Genomic DNA, 17,739 nt, shown 5'->3' on the forward strand with positions numbered 1-17,739 from the left:
CCCCCCCCCCAAAAAAATGGGTGTGCCCCCAAAACACCTGGGTGCCCCCCCAGATGCCTGGGTGCCCCCCCAAACAACTGGGTGCCCCCCTCAAAAAACCTGGATGTCCCCCCCAAATACCTGGGTGCCCCCCCCAAATACCTGGGTGCCCCCCAGACACCTAGATGTCCCCCCCTCCGAAACAACTGGGTGCCCCCTCAATTGCCTGGGTGCCCCCCCCCAGATGCCTGGGTCCCCCCCCAAACTACGGGGTGCCCCCCAAACTACTGGGTGCCCCCCCCGACACCTAGGTGTCCCCCCCGAAACAACTGGGTGCCCCCCCCAAAAAACTGGGTGCCCCCCAAAACACCTGGGTGACCCCCCCAAAAAAACTGGGTGACCCCCTAAAACACCTGGGTGCCCCCCCCAAACACCTGGGTGCCCCCCAGATGCCTGGGTGCCCCCCCCAAACAACTGTGTGTGTCCCCCAAACAACTGGGTGCCCCTCTTAGACACCTGGGTCCCCCCCAAAATTGGGGCGGGGGGCACCTGGGGGGGGGGCTTCAAGGCTCGGCGGGGTCCTGCCCCCCCCCCAACTCCAGCCAGAGGGTCTGTGGGGTGGGGGGGGGCCCCTCACGGTTCAGCACCTATGGGAGAAAGATGGTTATTGGGGGGGGGGGGCACCCAGATATTTGGGATGACCCCCCCAATTCTGGGGGGGGGGCACCCAAGGGTGGGGGACCCCCCCCCACCTCTCGCAGGACGCGTTCCCGCAGCTCGCCGGGGGTCAGGGGTCTCTCCTCGTCCTCCAGCCCCCCCCCAGCGGGGTCGTCCCTGGGGGGGGGGGACACACACAGGGTGGGTGGGGGTGTTGGGTGGGGGGGGGGCACCCATGGGGTTGAGGTGCTGCAGGTATTTGGGGGCTCACCTGGGGCTGGGGGGGCGCGGAGGGGGGGGGCGACCCCCCCGGGGTGGGGTGGGTGCCGGGGTCTCGTCCCCTGTTGGGAGCTGGGGGGGGAGCAGTAGTGGAGACCCCCCCCCAGCCCTATGGGGTCTCATCGTTGCCCCCCACAGCCCCCAGTTCCCCACCCAGGAGCCCCAGTTACCCCCCCCAGGACCCCCAATTGCCCCCCAGGGCCACCAGTTCCCCCCCAGGACCCCCCATTACCCCCTCAGGACTCCCAATTACCCCCCAAGATCCCCAATTCCCCCCCCCAGGACCCCCAATTCCCCCCCTGAGGACCCCCAGTTCCCCCCCAAGACCCCCTCATTACCCCCCAGGGCTCCCAGTTCCCCCCCCCCAGGACCCCCAATTCCCCCCAAAACCCCCCAATTCCCCCCCCAGGGCTCCCAGTTACGCCCCCAGGACCCCAATTCCCACCCAGGACCCCCAGTTCCCCCCCCCAGCACCCCCAGTTCCCCCCCAAGACCCCCAATTACCCCTCCCAGCACCCCCAGTTCCCCCCCCAGGACCCCCAATTGCCCCCCCAGCACCCCCCAGCCCCTCACCTGGGTGGGGGGGTCCCCACTCAGCAGCAGCAGCCGGGTGACCCCGACCTCCAGGCGCCGGAGCTGAGCCCGCAGCGGGTCGGGGTCAAGGTCAAGGTCAAGGTCAGGGTCAAGGTCAAGGTCGGGGTCAGGGGCCGCATCCTGCCCTTGGGCCAGCTGGGCTAGCAACTCTGCCACCCCTGCAAGCAGGGCGCCTGGGTGTCCCCCCCAAATTCCTGGGTCCCCCCCAAATTCTTGGGTCTCCCCCAAATTCCTGGATCCTCCCAAATTCCTGGGTCCCCCCAGATTCCTGGGTCCCCTCAAATTCTTGGGTCTCCCCAAATTCTTCGGTCTCCCCCTAAATTCCTGAGTTTCTCCCAAATTCCTGGGTCCCCCTAAATTCTTGGGTCCTCCCCAAATTCCTGGGTCCCCCCAAATTCCTGGGTACCCCCCCAAATTCCTGGGTCCCCCCTCAAATTCCTGGGTCTCCCCCAAACACCTGGGTCCCCCAAAATTCTTGGGTCCCCCCAAATTCCTGGGTACCCCCCAAATTCCTGCGTCCCCCCTTAAATTCCTGGGTCTCCCCAAATTCCTGGGTCCCCCCCTAAATTCCTGGGTCCCCCCCAAAATTCCTGGGTCCCCCCAAATTCTTGGGTCTCCCCCAATTCCTGGGTCCCCCAAATTCTTGGGTCTCCCCCAAATTCCTGGGTCCCCCCCAAAACCTGGGTCCCCCTCCAATGCTGGGGTCCCCCCCCAATATGGGGGTGTCCCCCCCCCCATACCGTCCCCCAGGAGCCCCAGCAGGTTCCTCCCACGCTGGGCCCGATCCTGCAGCTCCCGAGTTTCCCGGGCGGTGGTCTCCAGCGCCTCCTCCAGCGCCTCCAAATTGGGGTCCCCCGGGACCCCCCCCAGCTCCCCCCGGTCCCCCGCTGCCTCCACCTCTGCCTGCAGCTGGGGATGGGGGGGGCAGGGGGATATTGGGGTCCCTGGGGGTGTTGGGGGGGCTCTGGGAGGTGTTGGAGGGGGGAATTGGGGGGTTCTTGGGGGTCTCGGGGGGTATTGGGGGGAATTGGGGGCTACTGGGGGGATATTGGGGTTCCTGGGGGTATTGGGGGGTCTGGGAGGTGTTGGAGGGGGGAATTGGGGGGTTCTTGGGGGGCTCTGGGGGTCCCTGGGGGTATTGGGGGAGTATTGGGGGGCTACTGGGGGACTGGGAGGGTTACTGGGGGGCTCTGGGTGGATATTGGGGTCCCTGGGGGTATTGGGGGCTCTGGGAGGTGTTGGAGGGGGGAACTGGGGGGCTACTGGGGTAATTGGGAGGATTTCTGGGGGGCTCTGGGGGGATATTGGGGTCCTGGGGGTATTGGGGGGGCTGGGGGGGTATTGGAAGGGGTATTGGGGCACTGGGGGGCTGTGGGGGGTACTGGGGGGCTGTGGGGGAATGTGGGGTCCCCGGGGGGGTATTGGGGGGCTCCGGGGGGGGTCGGGGGGGTCCCACCTGCTCCAGGTGCCGGCGCAGCCGCTGCAGCTGCCGGTGCTGCTCCGTCACCAGCAGGAAGCGGGAGAAGGTCTGCGCCTCCCCTGCACCCCAAAATTCAGTGGGGACCCCCCCGGGACCCCCCCAAACCCCAAAACTCACTGGGATCCTCCCAGGGATCCCCCCCGTACCCAAAACCCCACCCTAGGACCCCCCAACCACCCCCCTGTACCCCAAAATTCAATGGGGACCCCCCTGGGACCCCCCCCTGCACCCCAAAATTCAGTGGGGACCTCCCCGGGACACCCCCCCTGCACCCCAAAACTTACTGGGACCCCCCCTGCACCCCAAAACTCACTGGGATCCTCCCAGGGACCCCCCCTGCACCCAAAACCCCACCTTAGGACCCCCCAACCCACCCCCCTGCACCCCAAAATTCAACGGGGACCCCCCTGGGACCCCCCCCGCACCCCAAAACCCACTGGAATCCCCCCCAGGGACCTCCCCTGCACCCAAAATCACACCCTGGGACCCCCCCCAGCACCCCCAATCCCCCCCCCAGCACCCCCAAACCCACCCTGGGACCCCCCCCAAGCCCCCCCCCTCCTCACCTTCCTCCTCCTCGGGGGGCTCCAGCCCCTCCCCTGTCCCCTCGGGGGGGTCACCGGAGGCTTCCAGGGGGACCCAGGTATCCGGGGGGGGGCGTGCTGGGGGGGGGACACCCATCAGCCAGGACTGGGGGGTCCCAGGTGTCCAGGGTGACCCCCCCCAACTTTGGGGGGTCCCAGGTATCTGGGGGGGTGGTCCCACATGTCCAGGGTGCCCCCCTACCCAATTTTGGGGGGGGTCCCAGCTTTCTAGGGGGGGTTCCCAGCTACCCAGGGTGCCCCCGCACCCAACTTTGGGGGGGTCCCAGCTATCCAGGGTGCCCCCCACCCAACTTTGGGGGGGTCCCAGGTATCTGGGGGGGGTCCCAGGTGTCCAGGTTGCCCCCCACCCAACTTTGGGGGGGTCCCAGGTGTCCAGGGTGCCCCCTCACCCAACTTAGGGGGGTCCCAGGTATCTGGGGGGGTGGTCCCACATGTCCAGGGTGCCCCCCTACCCAATTTTGGGGGGGTCCCAGCTTTCTAGGGGGGGTTCCCAGCTATCCAGGGTGCCCCCCACCCAACTTTGGGGGGGGTCCCAGCTATCCAGGGTGCCCCCCTACCCAACTTTGGGGGGGTCCCAGGTATCTGGGGGGGGTCCCAGCTATCCAGGGTGCCCCCTCACCCAACTTTGGGGGGTCCCAGGTATCTGGGGGGGTGGTCCCACATGTCCAGGGTGCCCCCCTACCCAACTTTGGGGGGTCCCAGGTTTCTAGGGGGGGTCCCAGCTATCCAGGGTGCCCCCCACCCAACTTTGGGGGGTCCTAGGTGTCTGGAGGGGGGTCCCAGCTATCCAGGGTGCCCCCCCCCCAACTTTGGGGGGTCCCAGGTATCTGGGGGGGGTCCCATGTGCCCAGGGTGCCCCCGCACCCAACTTTGGGGGGCACCCAGACATCTGGGTGGGGGGGTCCCATGTGTCCAGCGTGCCCCCCACCCAACTTTGGGGGGGTGCCAGGTTTCTAGGGGGGGTCTGAGCTGTCCAGGGTGCCCCCCCCCAACTTTGGGGGGTCCTAGGTGTCTGGGGGTGGTCCCACATGTCCAGGGTGCCCCCCTACCCAACTTTGGGGGGTCCCAGGTTTCTAGGAGGGGGGTCCCAGCTATCCAGGGTGCCCCCGCACCCAACTTTGGGGGGGTCCCAGCTATCCAGGGTGCCCCCCACCCAAATTTGTGGGGGTCCCAGGTTTCTAGGGGGGGGTCCCAGCTATCCAGGGTGCTCCCTCACCCAACTTTGGGGGGTCCCAGGTATCTGGGGGGGTGGTCCCACATGTCCAGGGTGCCCCCCTACCCAACTTTGGGGGGGTCCCAGGTTTCTAGGAGGGGGGTCCCAGCTACCCAGGGTGCCCCCCACCCAAATTTGTGGGGGTCCCAGGTTTCTAGGGGGGGTCCTAGCTATCCAGGGTGCCCTCGCACCCAACTTTGGGAGCCCCCCAGGTGCCCAACACCCCCCCCCCCCAATGTTGGGGTCCCCCCCCAGGCTGCGTTACCCGGGGGGGCCCGTTGCCGTTCCTTGGCGGCCAAGAAGCGCCGCAGGTGCCAGTGGCGGAGGCGGCTGCGCCGGCGTTCCCGCGTCTCGGCCTCCTCCTGCGCCGCTGCCGCCCTCGCCGTCGCCCGTCGCTGCGCCCGCTGCGCCGCTGCGGCCACCCTGGGGGGGGGACACCCAGGGGTTGGGTGGGTGGGGGGGGGCGTGGAACCCCGCCATGCACCCGCTTGGGGCCAGGGAAGGTGGGGGATGTCTGTGTGGTGGAAAGTGGGGGGGCTGGGGGGGTCCAGGGGGGGTCAAGAGGGGTCTGGGGGGGTCCAGGAGGGGTCTGGGGGGGTCCGGGGGGGTCAAGAGGGGTCTGGGGGGGTCTAGGAGGGGTCTGGGGGGGTCAAAAGGGGTCTGGGGGGGTCCAGGGGGAGGGGGCGTCAAGAGAGGTCTGGGGGAGATCTGGGGGGGGGGTCTGGGGGAGTCAAGAAGGGTCTGGGGGGGTCCAGGGGGGGCCAAGAGGGGTCTGGGGGGGGTCTGGGGGGGTCCAGGGGGAGTCGGGGGGGGGGTCAAAAGGGGTCTGGGGGGTCCGGGGGGGATCCAGGGGGAGTCAAGAGGGGTCTGGGGGGGGCCAGGGGCGGTCTGGGGGGGTCAAAAGGGGTCTGGGGGGGTCCGGGGGGGTCAAAAGGGGTCTGGGGGGGTCCAGGGGGGGTCTGGGGGGGTCTGGGGGGGTCCAGGGGCGGTCTGGGGGGGTCAAAAGGGGTCTGGGGGGGTCCAGGGGGGGTCAAAAGGGGTCTGGGGGGTCCAGGGGGGGTCTGGGGGGGTCAAAAGGGGTCTGGGGGGGGTCCGGGGGGGGTCAAAAGGGGTCTGGGGGGTCCAGGGGGGGTCTGGGGAGTCCAGGGGCAGTCTGGGGGGGTCAAAAGGGGTCTGGGGGGGTCCGGGGGAGATCCAGGGGGAGTCAAGAGGGGTCTGGGGGGGTCTGAGGGGGTCCAGGAGGGGTCTGGGGGGCTCCAGGGGGGGATCTATGGGAGTCAAGAGGGTCTGGGGGGGTCAAAAGGGGTCTGGGGGGGTCTGGGGGGTCAAGAGGGGTCTAGGGGGCTCCAGGAGGGGTCTAGGGGGTATCGGGGGGGGGTCAAGAGGGGTCTGGGGGGATCTGGGGGGGGTCTGGGGGGTCAAAAGGGGTCTGGGGGGGTCTGGGGGGTCAAGAGGGGTCTAGGGGGCTCCAGGAGGGGTCTAGGGGGTATCGGGGGGGGGTCAAGAGGGGTCTGGGGGGGATCTGGGGGGGGTCTGGGGGGGTCAAAAGGGGTCTGGGGGGGTCTGGGAGGGTCCAGGAGGGGTCTGGGGGTGTCAAGAGGGGTCTGGGGGGGGGATCTGGGGGGGTCAAGAAGGGTCTGGGGGAGTCAAAAGGGGTCTGGGGGCTCCAGGAGGGGTCTGGGGGGTCAAGAGGGGTCTGGGGGGGGTCTGGGGGGGTCCAGGGGGGTCTGGGGGGGTCAGGAGGGATCTGGGGTAGCTCTGGGGGGCCAAAAGGGGTCCGGGGGGGTCCGGGGGGGTCGGGGTCGGTGCCTGTCTCTCTGGGCGGCCGCCTCCCGCTCCAGGACGCCCTCGATCTCCCGCTGGATCTCCTCCAGCTCCTGCGGCCAATCAGAGCCCTCCCTCAGAGCCGGCTCCTCGGGGGATCCGCCTCCCGGCCAATCAGAGCCCTCCGTCCCACCCGTGTCACCCCCGGGATCCCCCATCCCAGCCAATCAGATCGCATCACCATGGGATCCTCCTCCCAGCCAATCAGATTGTAAGGCCATGGGATTCCCCCGTCCCAGCCAATCAGATCCCTCTGCCCCACCCGTGTCACCCCAGGATCCCCCTTCCCAGCCAATCAGATCGTAGGACCATGGATCCTCCTCCCAGCCAATCAGATTGCATCACCACAGGATCCCCCATCCCAGCCAATCAGAGCCCTGCGCCCCACCCGTGTCACCCCGGGATCCCCCTTCCCAGCCAATCAGATCATAAGATCATGGCATCCTCCTCCCAGCCAATCAGATCCCTCCATCCCACCCGTGTCACCCCAGGATCCCCCTCCCAGCCAATCAGATTGTAAGGCCATGGGATTCCCCCATCCCAGCCAATCAGATCCCTCCGTCCCACCCTGTCACCCTGGGATCCCCTTCCCAGCCAATCAGATCGCATCGCCACGGGATCCCTCTCCCAGCCAATCAGCTCCTTCCATCCCGCCCGCGTCACCCCGGGATCCCCCGTCCCAGCCAATCAGATCCCTCCGTCCCACCCGTGTCACCAGGGGACCCCCCCACCCACCCCAGGGCACCCCCAGGTGTCCGGGGGGGGCACCCAAGGGTTGGGGGGGCACCCCGGTGTTTTGGTGGGGGGGGCACCCAAATGTCCGGGGAGGGCACCCAGGTGTTTGGGGGGGGGTCCCTGCTGTTTGGGGGGGGCACCCAGGCATTGAGGGGGGGCACCCGAGTGTCTGGGGGGGGCACTCAGGTGTTTGGGGGGGGGCACCCAGGTATCCAGGGGGGGCACCCTGGTGTCCAGGGGGGCACCCAAATGTCCAGGGGGGCACCCAAATGTCTGGGGGGGGCACCCAAGTGTTGGGGGGGGACCCTGGTGTTTTGGGGGGGGGGCACCCAAATTTCTGGGGGGGCACCCAAGTGTCTGGGGGGGTCACCCAGGTGTTTGGGGGGACCCCAGCATTGGGAGGGTCACCCATTTTTTTTGTGGGGGGTCACCCAGGTGTTTTGGGGGGGGGTCACCCGTTATTTTTGGGGGGGGTCCGCCCCGCGCCTCACCTGGGCGCGCCGTCGCAGGAGGCGTCGCAGGCGCCGCCGCTCCCCCCGCAGCCCCTCCAGCTCCCGCCGCAGCCCGGCGTTCAGCACCAGGCGGCCCCCCAGCGCCGCCCCCGCCTGAGACCCCTACCCGTCACCCTCGGACCCCTGCCCAGCCGGGACCCCCACCTGGGGAACGGGGACCCCCACCCAGGGAACAGGGACCCCCACCCAGGGACACGGGACCCCCCATCTAGGGACATGGGACCCCCACCCAGGGAGCCAGGACCCCCACCCAGGGAACCGGGACCCCCACCCAGAGAACAGGGACCCCCACCCAGGGAAGAGGGTCCCCCACCCAGGGAACTGGGACCCCCACCCAGGGAGCCAGGACCCCCACCCAGCACTGGGACACCCACCCAGGGACCTGGGACCCCCACCCAGGGAACTGGGACCCCCACCCAGAGAACAGGGACCCCCACCCAGGGAAGAGGGACCCCCACCCACCAAACTGGGACCCCCACCCAGGGAGCCTGGACCCCCACCAAGGGAACAGGGACCCCCACCCAGGGAACTGGGACCCCCCCCCAGGGAGCCAGGACCCCCACCCAGCACTGGGACACCCACCCAGGGACCTGGGACCCCCACCCAGGGAACCGGGACCCCCACCCAGGGAGCCAGGACCCCCCATCTAGGGACATGGGACCCCCACCCACCAAACCAGGACACCCACCCAGTGCTGGGACCCCCGCCTGGGGACCCGGGACCACCACCCACAGAACCAGGACCCCCACCCAGGGACATGGGACCCCCACCCAGGGAGCCTGGACTCCCACCCAGGGAACTGGGACCCCCCATCTAGGGACATGGGACCCCCACCCAGCGCTGGGACCCCCACCCACTGAGCAGGGACCCCCACCTGTGGACCCAGGACCACCACCCACAGAACTGGGACCCTCACCCAGGGAACTGGGACCCCCACCCAGGGAGCCCGAACCCCCCATCCAGGGACATGAGACCCCCACCCAGCGCTGGGACCCCCACCCGTGGACGCAGGACCCCCACCCAGGGAACCGGGACCCCCCCGAGGGAACAGGGACCCCCCCAGGGACCCCCGGGTGGGTGCTCACCCGCTGCAGCTGATCCTCCAGCACCTGCACCCGGCGCTGGGACGCGTCCCCCATCTGTGGGGGGGGGGCTGCTGGCACCCACCGCAGGGACCCCCCACCCAGGGCCCGGGACCCCCACCCAGGTGTCTGGGACCCCCACCCATGGAACCAGGACCCCCACTTGGGGACCTGAGACCCCCACCCAGGTGTCTGGGACCCCCACCCAGGGACCAGGGACCCCCACCCAGGGACTCAGGACCCCCACCCATGGAACTGGGACCCCCACTCAGGGGACTGGGACCCCCCACCCAGGGACCAGGGACCCCCACCCAGGGACTCAGGACCCCCACCCATGGACCCGGGTGTCCGGGACCCCCACCCACAGAACCGGGACCCCCACCCAGCGATCTGGCACCCCCACCCAGGGACCCGGGACCCCCACCCAGGCATCCGGGACCCCCCACCCTGGGACCCAGGACCCCCACCCATGGACCCAGGCATCTGGGACCCCCCACCCAGATGTCTGGGACCCCCACCCAGGGAACTGGGACCCCCACCCAGGGACTCAGGACCCCCACCCATGGAACCAGGACCCCCACCCAGCAACCCGGCACCCCCACCCAGGGACCCAGGACCCCCACCCACAGAACCGGGACCCCCACCCAACGACCAGGGACCCCCACCCAGGGACCCAGGCCCCCCCCGGGTGTCCCCCCCACCCCCAGGACCCCCCCCCAGTCTCCCAGTGCCCCCAGGACCTCGGCGGTGCCGGGGCCGCCGCTGGTTTGTTGGTGGCAACCGGTGTCAGGCAACGGGGGGGGCACAGCCCCCCCCAGCCCCCCCAGTGCCCCCCCAGGTCCTCCCAGTGCCCCCCAAGTGCCCCCAGCCCCACAGAGCCCCCCCAGCCCCCCCCCCAATACCCCCCCGGTGACTCTCAGCCCCCCAAGTGCCCCCCAAAGTGCCCCCCCCAACTCTCAGCCCCCCCCAAGTGCCCCCCCCGCGCCCCCCAACTGCCCTCCACAGCCCCCCAAGTGCCCCCCAACCCCCCAAATACCCCTCCTGTGCCCCCCAAGAGCCCCCCAGCCCCCCAAGTGCCCCCCCCAATACCCCCCCCCGGGCGACTCTCAGCCCCCAAGTGCCCCCCCAGCCCCCCAAATGCCCCCCATGAGCCCCAAGTGCCCCCAAGAGCCCCCCCAGCCCCCCAAGTGCCCCCCCAAGACCCCCCCCACGACTCTCAGCCCCCCAAGAGCCCCCCCACGACCCCCAAGTGCCCCCCAATACCCCCCCGGGCGACTCTCAGCCCCCCCAAATGCCCCCCAACCCCCCCAACCCCCAAATCCCCCCCAGCCCCCCCAAGTGCCCCCTGACCCCCCCAGCCCCCCCCATTCCCCCCCCCCGCCAGGAGATGGGGGGGGGGAGGAGGAGGCGCGCCCGTGCCTGATCGCGATCACGTGACTCCCCCCGTTGCCATGGCACCGCGGCCGGGGCGGGGCGAAGGTGGGTGGGCGGGGCGGAGAGGGGTGGGCGGAGCGGAGGCGGGCGGGCGGAGCCCCGCCGCGCCACGTGACCCGCCTGGCGCGCGCTTTTTTTTTTTTTTTTTTTTTTTTTTTGTTTTTTTCTTTTTTTCGGCGGGAAAAGGCCCCGCGCGCGCGCGCGCCCTGCTGGGGGTGGGCGGAGCCCGCGGTCATGTGATGCGGGAGGGGGGCGGGATTCTTCTTCTTCCCTCCCCCTCCCCCTTGTTGTCATGGTAGGACCCCCCCCCTCCCCACCCAGGAATCGGCCAATCAGAGGCTGGGCGGAGCCCTGGCCTGCAGCCAATCAGAGGTGAGGCGTGGCCCTGGGGGGGGTAGATTCCCGGGGGGAGGGTTTGGACAATCAGAAAAAGGGGGGTAGATTACCCCCCCCCAAAAAAAAACCCAACTTCCCAGCCAATGAGAGCGCAGCGTAGTGAAGCAACCGGCCAATCAGGGCTGCCAAAACTCTCAACCAATCAGAATAAAGAGCCCAGCCCCGCCCCGAGCCAATAGGACGTGGGATCCAGCGGATCCCTGGCTCTCAGCCAATCAGCAGCCAGGATTTTTGGGGGGAGGGGGGGATGGATGCAGATGGAGGGGGGGAGGGGTCCCTCCCACCCACGCCCCTCCCCCCCCTCCTTCCACGAAGTTCCCCCAGGAGGGTGGGGCCGGGTGGGCGGGGCCACGGACACCCCACCCCACCCCTCCCCTCCCCCCAGCTCCGGGTAACGGGTGAAGAGCGCGAGCGCCCGCCGCACCGGGGCGACCCCCACCCCCACCCAACCCACCCACCCCTCCCCCCACACCTGGGTGCTCCCCCTCCCCCCCCCTCGGTGGGGCAGAGAGGTGGGTGCGGGTGGGGGGAGGGGCGGGGTGGGGGAGGGGGGGCTCCTTTCAGACATCTGGGCCCCCCCGGGGAACATCTGGAAATCATTGGGTGGGGGGGTTGGGGGGGGTGGGGGGGCCCACCCCTCCCCCCATGTCGACCCCCCCCCTTCCCCTCCCCCCCCCAGGTCCCGCCATGAGTTTCCTGCTCTTCACCGTCAGCGCCCTCCACGTCCTCGTCCTCGTCCTCCTCTTCGTCGCCACCCTCGATAAGGTAGGACCCCCCCTCCCCCCCGGACCCACACGTCCGCGACCCATAGCACGACCCACACCCGCTGACTCGGGCGGCCGGGACCCATAGATCACCCCACACCCGCAGAGCCAGATGTGCAGGACCCATAGGGCGCCCCACACCCAGTGACTCAGACATCTGGGACCCATAGGGTGCCCCACACCCATGGCTCCAGATGTGCAGGACCCATAGCGTGCCCCACACTGGCTGATTCAAGCGTCCAGGACCCATAGCGGGCCCCACACCCGGTGATTCAGGCATCTGGGACCCATAGCGCAGCCCACACCCACAGAGCCAGATGTGCAGGACCCATAGGGTGCCCCACACCCTCTGACTCAGGCATCCAGGACCCATAGCGTGCCCCACACTGGCTGACTCAGGCATCTGGGACCCATAGCGTGCCCCACACCCTCTGACTTAGGTGTCTGGGACCCATAACGTGCCCCACACCCATGGAACCAGATGTCTGGGACCCATAGCGCGCCCCACACCCAGTGACTCAGACATCTGGGACCCATAGGGTGCCCCACACCCTCTGACTCAGGCCATCTGGGACCCATAGATCATCCCACGCCCACAGACCCAGATGTCCGGGACCCATAGGGTGCCCCACACCTACAGACCCAGATGTGCAGGACCCATAGGGTGCCCCACACCCACGGAGCCAGATGTCCTGGACCCATAGATCACCCCACACCCGCTGACTCAGGCATCCAGGACCCATAGCGCGCCCCACACCCAGTGACTCAGACATCTGGGACCCATAGGGTGCCCCACACCCATGGAGCCAGATGTGCAGGACCCATAGGGTGCCCCACACCCACAGAGCCAGATGTGCAGGACCCATAGATCACCCCACACCCGCTGACTCAGGCATCCAGGACCCATAGCGTGCCCCACACTTGCTGACCCAGGCGTCCGGGCCCCATAGCGTGCCCCACACCCACGGACCCCCAAGTCCAGACCCCCCAGCGCACCCCCCCCCAGCATCTGGCTCATGTTCTAGGGGGGCAAACCCAGACTTGTGGGGCACCCCACTGCGTGGGACCGACTCAGGCGCGTGTGGGGCGGACCCCCAGGTGCCCGCGCCCCACACGTGTCCCTGTGTCCCCCCCACCCACCCTGACCCCCCCCAGGCGTGGTGGGTGCTGCCGGACGAGGAGACGGTGAACCTGTGGTACGACTGCGTCTTCCAGAACGGCACCCGCAGCTGGGTCTGCGCCAGCGTCGCCGACAGCCGTGAGGGGCCGTGGGGCGCGGGGGGGGGACTTGGGGGGCACGGGGGATGTGGGGGGACGTGGGATATGGGGGGACGTGGGGGACATGGGGGACATGGGATGTGTGGGGCACAGGGGACGTGTGGGGCACAGGGGACGTGGGGGCACATGGGGTTTGGGGGGATATGGGAGATGTGGGGGACATGGGACGTGTGGGGCACAGGGGACGTGGGGGGCACGGGGGATGTGGGGGGACATGGGGGACGTGGGACATGTGGGGCACGGGGGACATAGGGGGCAGGGAGGATGTGTGGGGCATGTGGGATTTGGGGGACATGGGGGACGTGGGGACATGGGGCGTGTGGGGCACGTGGGATGTGGGGGGACATGGGGGACGTGGGGGACGGGACGTGTGGGGCACGGAGGATGTGTGGGGGCACGTGGGGTTTGGGGGGACATGGGGGACATGGGGGACGTGGGGGATGTGGGATGTGTGGGGCACATGGGATGTGGGGGGACGTGGAGGATGTGGGGGACATGGGACATGTGGGGCACGGGGGACGAAGGGGGCACGGGGGATGTGTGGGGCACAGGGGATGTGGGGGGATATGGGGGTGTGGGGGGACATGGGACGTGGGGGGCATGGGGGACGTGTGGGGCACGTGGCACGTGTGGGGCATGGGGGATGTGTGGGGCATGTGGGATGTGGGGGACATGGGACGTGTGCTGGGGGAGAGGGGATGTGTGGGGCACGGGGGACATGTGGGGCACGGAGGACGTGGGGCGCACGTGGGATGTGGGGGGACATGGGGGACGTGTGGGGCATGGAGGATGTGTGGGGCACATGGGATTTGGGGGGACATGGGGGACGTGGGGCACAGGGGACGTGTGGGGCACAGGGGACGTGTGGGGCACGTGGGATGTGTGGGTCACCCAGCACCCATGGGGGGGGCCATATGGGGTCCCCCCCACCCATAGGGGCACATATGGGTGTGCCCCCCCATAGGGGCACACGTGGGTCCGTCCCCCCCCCCCCAAAAAGACATATGGGGCACCCACGGGGGGTGCAAACACAACACCCAAAACCGTGTCAGGGGTGGGGGTCTGGGTGCCCCCCCCAGCACCCATAGGTGGGGGGGGGGAACAGACCTCCCCCAACATATCGGGGGGGGGACACCCCAACATATGGGGAACACCCCAACATAGAGCGGGTTCCCATGGGGCAGGGACGCGGCGGGGGGGGGGTGTACACGTGGGTGGGGGGGTCTGTGGGTGCCCCCCCCCCACCCTGACCCCCCCGTGTCCCCCCCAGCGTGGCTGCGGGCGGTGCAGGGGCTGATGGTGGGCGCCCTCCTCCTCTCCAGCGGCGCCTTCGCCCTTTTCCTCTGGCAGCTCCACGCCGGACCCCGCGGGCGACTCTTCGCCGCCTCGGGGGGCACCCAGCTCCTCGCAGGTCGGTAGGACCCCCCCCCCTTTTTTGTTTTTTTTTGGGGGGGGGGGGCACCCATACAACCCACCCGCCCACCCTGGGTCCCACTCCTGTGGGCTCGGGTGCTCGCCTTGGGGGGCCCTGAATGCTTGGGGGGGTGGGTGTCCCCACCAAGACCCCTGGGTGCCCCCCCCATACCCCTGGGTGCCCCCCCCCAAATCCCTGGGTACCCCCCCTAGACCCCTGGGTGCCCCCCCTGGACCCCTGGGTCCCCCCTGAAAACCTGGGTGCCCACCCTGGGGGGTCCTGAATGCCTGGGGTCCCCTCCCTGGGGGGGTGGGTGTCCCACCAAGACACATGGGTGCCCCCCCCGCACCCCTGGGTGCCCCCCTGGACCCCTGGGTGCCCCCCCAAATCCCTGGGTGCCCCCCCCAGACCCCTGGGTGCCCCCCTGAAAACTTGGGTGCTCACCTTGGGGGGTCCTGAATGCCTGGGGGGGGGTGGGTGTCCCCACCAAGATGCATGGGTGCCCCCCCCATATCCCTGGGTGCCCCCCCAAATCCCTGGGTGCCCCCCTGGACCCCTGGGTGCCCCCCCCCAGACCCCGGGTGCCCTCCCCAATACCCCTGGGTGCCCCCCTGGACCCCTGGGTGCCCCCCCAAATCCCTGGGTACCCCCCCCAGACCCCTGGGTGCCCCCCCAAAAAACCTGGGTGCCCCCCCTAGACCCCTGGATCCCCCCCCCAGACCCCTGGGTGCCCCCGCCCACACCCCTGGGTGCCCCCCCAACCCCTGGGTGCCCCCCGGGACCCCTGGGTGCCCCCCCTCGTGTGTCCCAGCCTGCTGGGTGCCCCCCAAATCCTTGGGATCCCCGGGTATCGTGTCCCCCCGCCCCACCCCACCTTGGGTGTGTCCCCCCCCGTCCCCGCCCCCCGCGCTGACGCCCGGGCGTGGCGCAGGGCTGGCGGTGCTGGCGGGGGCGGGGCTGTACGCGGCGCAGGGGGGGCGCCCGCCCGGTGGCCGTTTCGGCCATTGCTTCGTCCTGGCCTGGCTCTGCGTCCCCCTCGCCCTGGTCAGCGGCGTCACCTACATCCACCTGCGCAAGAGGGAGTGACCCCGCCCGCCCCCCGGCGCCACGCCCCGCCACACCCAACGCCCTCCGCCCCGATGACGGCGACGCCCTCCTCCCGACGACGGCGGCACCGGCGCGGCCAAGGATGTTGTTGATGAGAGCGGCGCGGCCGATGGCGGCGCCGACGGTGTCGGTGTGGCCGGTGATGCCATCGACGAGAGCGGCGTGGCCGGTGATGTCATCGACGAGAGCGGCGTGGCCGATGGCGTCGCCGACAGCGTCGGCGTGGCCGATGGCGTGATCAACAAGGCCAGCACGGCCAATGACATCGCCAACGGCAGCAGCGCGGCCAATGACATCAGTGAGGCCAGCGTGGCCAACGACATTGCCCACGGCATCGGTGTGGCCGGTGATGTCATCGACAAGACCAACGTGGCCAATGACATCGCTGACGGCGTCAGCGTGGCCAACGGAATCATCAACAAGACCAGCGTGGCCAAGGACATCAGCCACGGCACCAGTGTGGTCAGTGACGTCATTGACAAGACCAGCGTGGCCAATGACACTGCTGACGGCATTAGCGTGGCCGGTGATGTCATCAACAAGACCAACGTGGCCAATGGCATCACCAACAGTGTCAGTGTGGCCAATGACATGATCAACAAGACCAGCGTGGCCAATGACATCGCCGATGGCAGCAACGTGGCCAATGACACAAGGCCAGCATGGCCAAGGACATCACCCACAGCATCGGTGTGGCCAATGACATCATCAACAAGACCAGCGTGGCCAACGACACTGCTGATGGCATTAGCGTGGCCGGTGATGTCATCGACAAGACCAGCATGGCCAATGGCATCGCTGACGGTGTCAGTGTGGCCAATGGCATGATCAACAAGAGCAGCGTGGCCAATGAGATCGCCGATGGCATCAGTGCGGCCAATGACATCAGCGAGGCCAGCATGGTCAATGACATCGCCCACGGCATCGGTGTGGCCAATGACATCATCGACAAGACCAGCGTGGCCAATGACATCACCAATGGCATCAACGTGGTCAATGACATCACTGATGGCATCAACACGGCCAATGATGTCATCAACAAGACCAGCGTGGCCAATGACATCACAACAAGACCAGCATGGCCAATGACATCACTGATGGCATCAACGTGGCCAATGATGTCATCAAGTCCAGCATGGCCAATGACGCCATCAACAAGACCAGTGTGGCCAATGACATCACTGATGGCATCAACCTGGCCAATGAGACAACAAGGCCAGCGTGGCCAAGGACATCACCCGTGGCGTCAACGTGACCAATGATGTCATCGACAAGACCAGCGTGGCCGATGACATCACCAACAGCACCAGCAGGGCCGCCAGCGCCATCACCGGGATCAACATGGCCGATGACATCATCAATGGCATCACCAGCACCACCAGCGCCGCCAACGACGTCATCAGTGGTGTCGCCCACGGCACCAGCGTGGCCGATGACATCATCCATGGCACCAGCACGGCCAATGACATCACCAACGGCACCAGCACGGCTGATGACATCACCAACAGCACCAGCGTGGCCGATGACATCACCAATGGCATCACCGATGCCCTCCCCCGCCCCCAGGTGACATCATCACAGCACGGGCATGACATCACAGCGACCCCAGCCCCTCCCAGCCGCCAGGCCGTGACGTCGCCACTTGGCTGTGACGTCATCCCGGGGGCGTGGCTTCAGCTTGACATCACCCTGCTGTGGCCATGATGTCACCCTGTTGTGGCCGTGATGTCACACTGCCGTGGCCGTGATGTCACCCTGCCGTGGCTGTGATGTCACCCTGTTGTGGCTGTGATGTCACCCTGCCGCGGTTGTGATGTCAGCGCCGTGCAGCTGCGCGGTGCCGGGGGGGGGGGGGGGTTGGGGTGTGACGTCAGGGGCCGGGTGTGACATCACGGGGCGTGTGTGATGTCATCAGCTTGTCCCCGCCTCTGCTTGGAGGAATAAAAGCCGGATGCTTGAGGCATTGTGGGTAATGGGGTCGGGGTCAGGGGTCACCCAGTGTCCCCATGGATAATAGGGTCAGGGGTCAGGGGTCGCCCCAAGTTCCTGTGGGTAATGGGGTCAGGGGTCAGTGTTGGGGTCAGGGGTTGCCCCGTCCCCCCTGTGGGTAATAGGGTCGGGGGTCAGGGTCAGGGGTCAAGGTCGGGGGTCAAGGTCAGGGGTCGGGGGTCACCCTGTGTCCCTGTGGGTATTGGGGTCAGGGGTCGGTGTTGGGGTCAGGGGTCACCCTGTGTCCCCATGTGTAATGGGGTCAGGGTCAAGGTCAGGGGTTGGGGGTCACCCCCATGTCCCTGTGGATAATGGGGTCAGGAGTCAGCGTTGGGGTCAGGGGTCACCCTGTGTCCCCATGTGTAATGGGGTCAGGGGATCAAGGTCAGGGGTCGGG

The 17,739-nt window shown here is 68.5% G+C and overlaps 2 protein-coding genes across 4 annotated transcripts; one reads left to right on the plus strand and one right to left on the minus strand.

Annotated features, from left to right (window-relative positions):
- Positions 1-246: 246 nt before the first annotated feature.
- Positions 247-9,789, minus strand: LOC142028364 (uncharacterized). Of its 2 annotated transcripts, XR_012649557.1 has the most exons (13): positions 9,701-9,789; positions 8,964-9,017; positions 7,858-7,971; positions 6,617-6,684; positions 5,073-5,230; positions 3,556-3,651; positions 2,966-3,048; positions 2,250-2,418; positions 1,489-1,667; positions 908-987; positions 732-813; positions 393-626; positions 247-308 (listed from the first exon to the last, which is right to left on the minus strand). XR_012649557.1 is itself a non-coding variant. In XM_075022255.1 (12 exons), exons 2-12 carry the CDS (start codon positions 9,015-9,017, stop codon positions 543-545), a joined length of 1,167 nt encoding a protein of 388 aa, XP_074878356.1. In that variant the 5' UTR covers positions 9,701-9,789; the 3' UTR covers positions 347-542. The 2 variants fall into 2 exon arrangements, 1 of the variants encoding a protein (XP_074878356.1); XM_075022255.1 differs by lacking the exon at positions 247-308 and having other exon boundaries at positions 347-626.
- Positions 9,790-11,171: 1,382 nt separating this feature from the next.
- EMP3 (epithelial membrane protein 3 (MAM blood group)) lies at positions 11,172-15,392 on the plus strand. Of its 2 annotated transcripts, none has more exons than XM_075022256.1 (5): positions 11,172-11,302; positions 11,470-11,555; positions 12,710-12,812; positions 14,103-14,243; positions 15,178-15,392. In XM_075022256.1, the coding sequence occupies exons 2-5, from the start codon at positions 11,478-11,480 to the stop codon at positions 15,330-15,332; spliced, it is 477 nt and encodes a 158-aa protein (XP_074878357.1). In that variant the 5' UTR covers positions 11,172-11,302; positions 11,470-11,477; the 3' UTR covers positions 15,333-15,392. The 2 variants fall into 2 exon arrangements, with proteins under 2 accessions (XP_074878357.1, XP_074878358.1); XM_075022257.1 differs by having other exon boundaries at positions 11,177-11,188.
- The last annotated feature ends 2,347 nt before the right edge of the window (positions 15,393-17,739 follow it).

Source organism: Buteo buteo, unplaced genomic scaffold, assembly GCF_964188355.1.
Source record: "Buteo buteo unplaced genomic scaffold, bButBut1.hap1.1 HAP1_SCAFFOLD_304, whole genome shotgun sequence".
Taxonomy (NCBI): Eukaryota; Metazoa; Chordata; class Aves; order Accipitriformes; family Accipitridae; genus Buteo; species Buteo buteo.

Excerpts from the sequence above, each read along its gene's own strand:
- EMP3 (XM_075022256.1), top strand. The coding sequence starts at position 11,478 with ATGAGTTTCCTGCTCTTCACCGTCAGCGCCCTCCACGTCCTCGTCCTC. Across the intron at positions 12,813-14,102 it reads CGCCAGCGTCGCCGACAGCC|CGTGGCTGCGGGCGGTGCAG; the intron begins GTGAGGGGCCGT and ends TGTCCCCCCCAG. Across the intron at positions 14,244-15,177 it reads GGGCACCCAGCTCCTCGCAG|GGCTGGCGGTGCTGGCGGGG; the intron begins GTCGGTAGGACC and ends GGCGTGGCGCAG.
- LOC142028364 (XM_075022255.1), bottom strand. The coding sequence starts at position 9,017 with ATGGGGGACGCGTCCCAGCGCCGGGTGCAGGTGCTGGAGGATCAGCTG. Across the intron at positions 5,231-6,616 it reads GCGGCCGCCCAGAGAGACAG|GGTGGCCGCAGCGGCGCAGC; the intron begins GCACCGACCCCG and ends TCCCCCCCCCAG. Across the intron at positions 3,652-5,072 it reads ACGGCAACGGGCCCCCCCGG|CACGCCCCCCCCCGGATACC; the intron begins GTAACGCAGCCT and ends TCCCCCCCCCAG.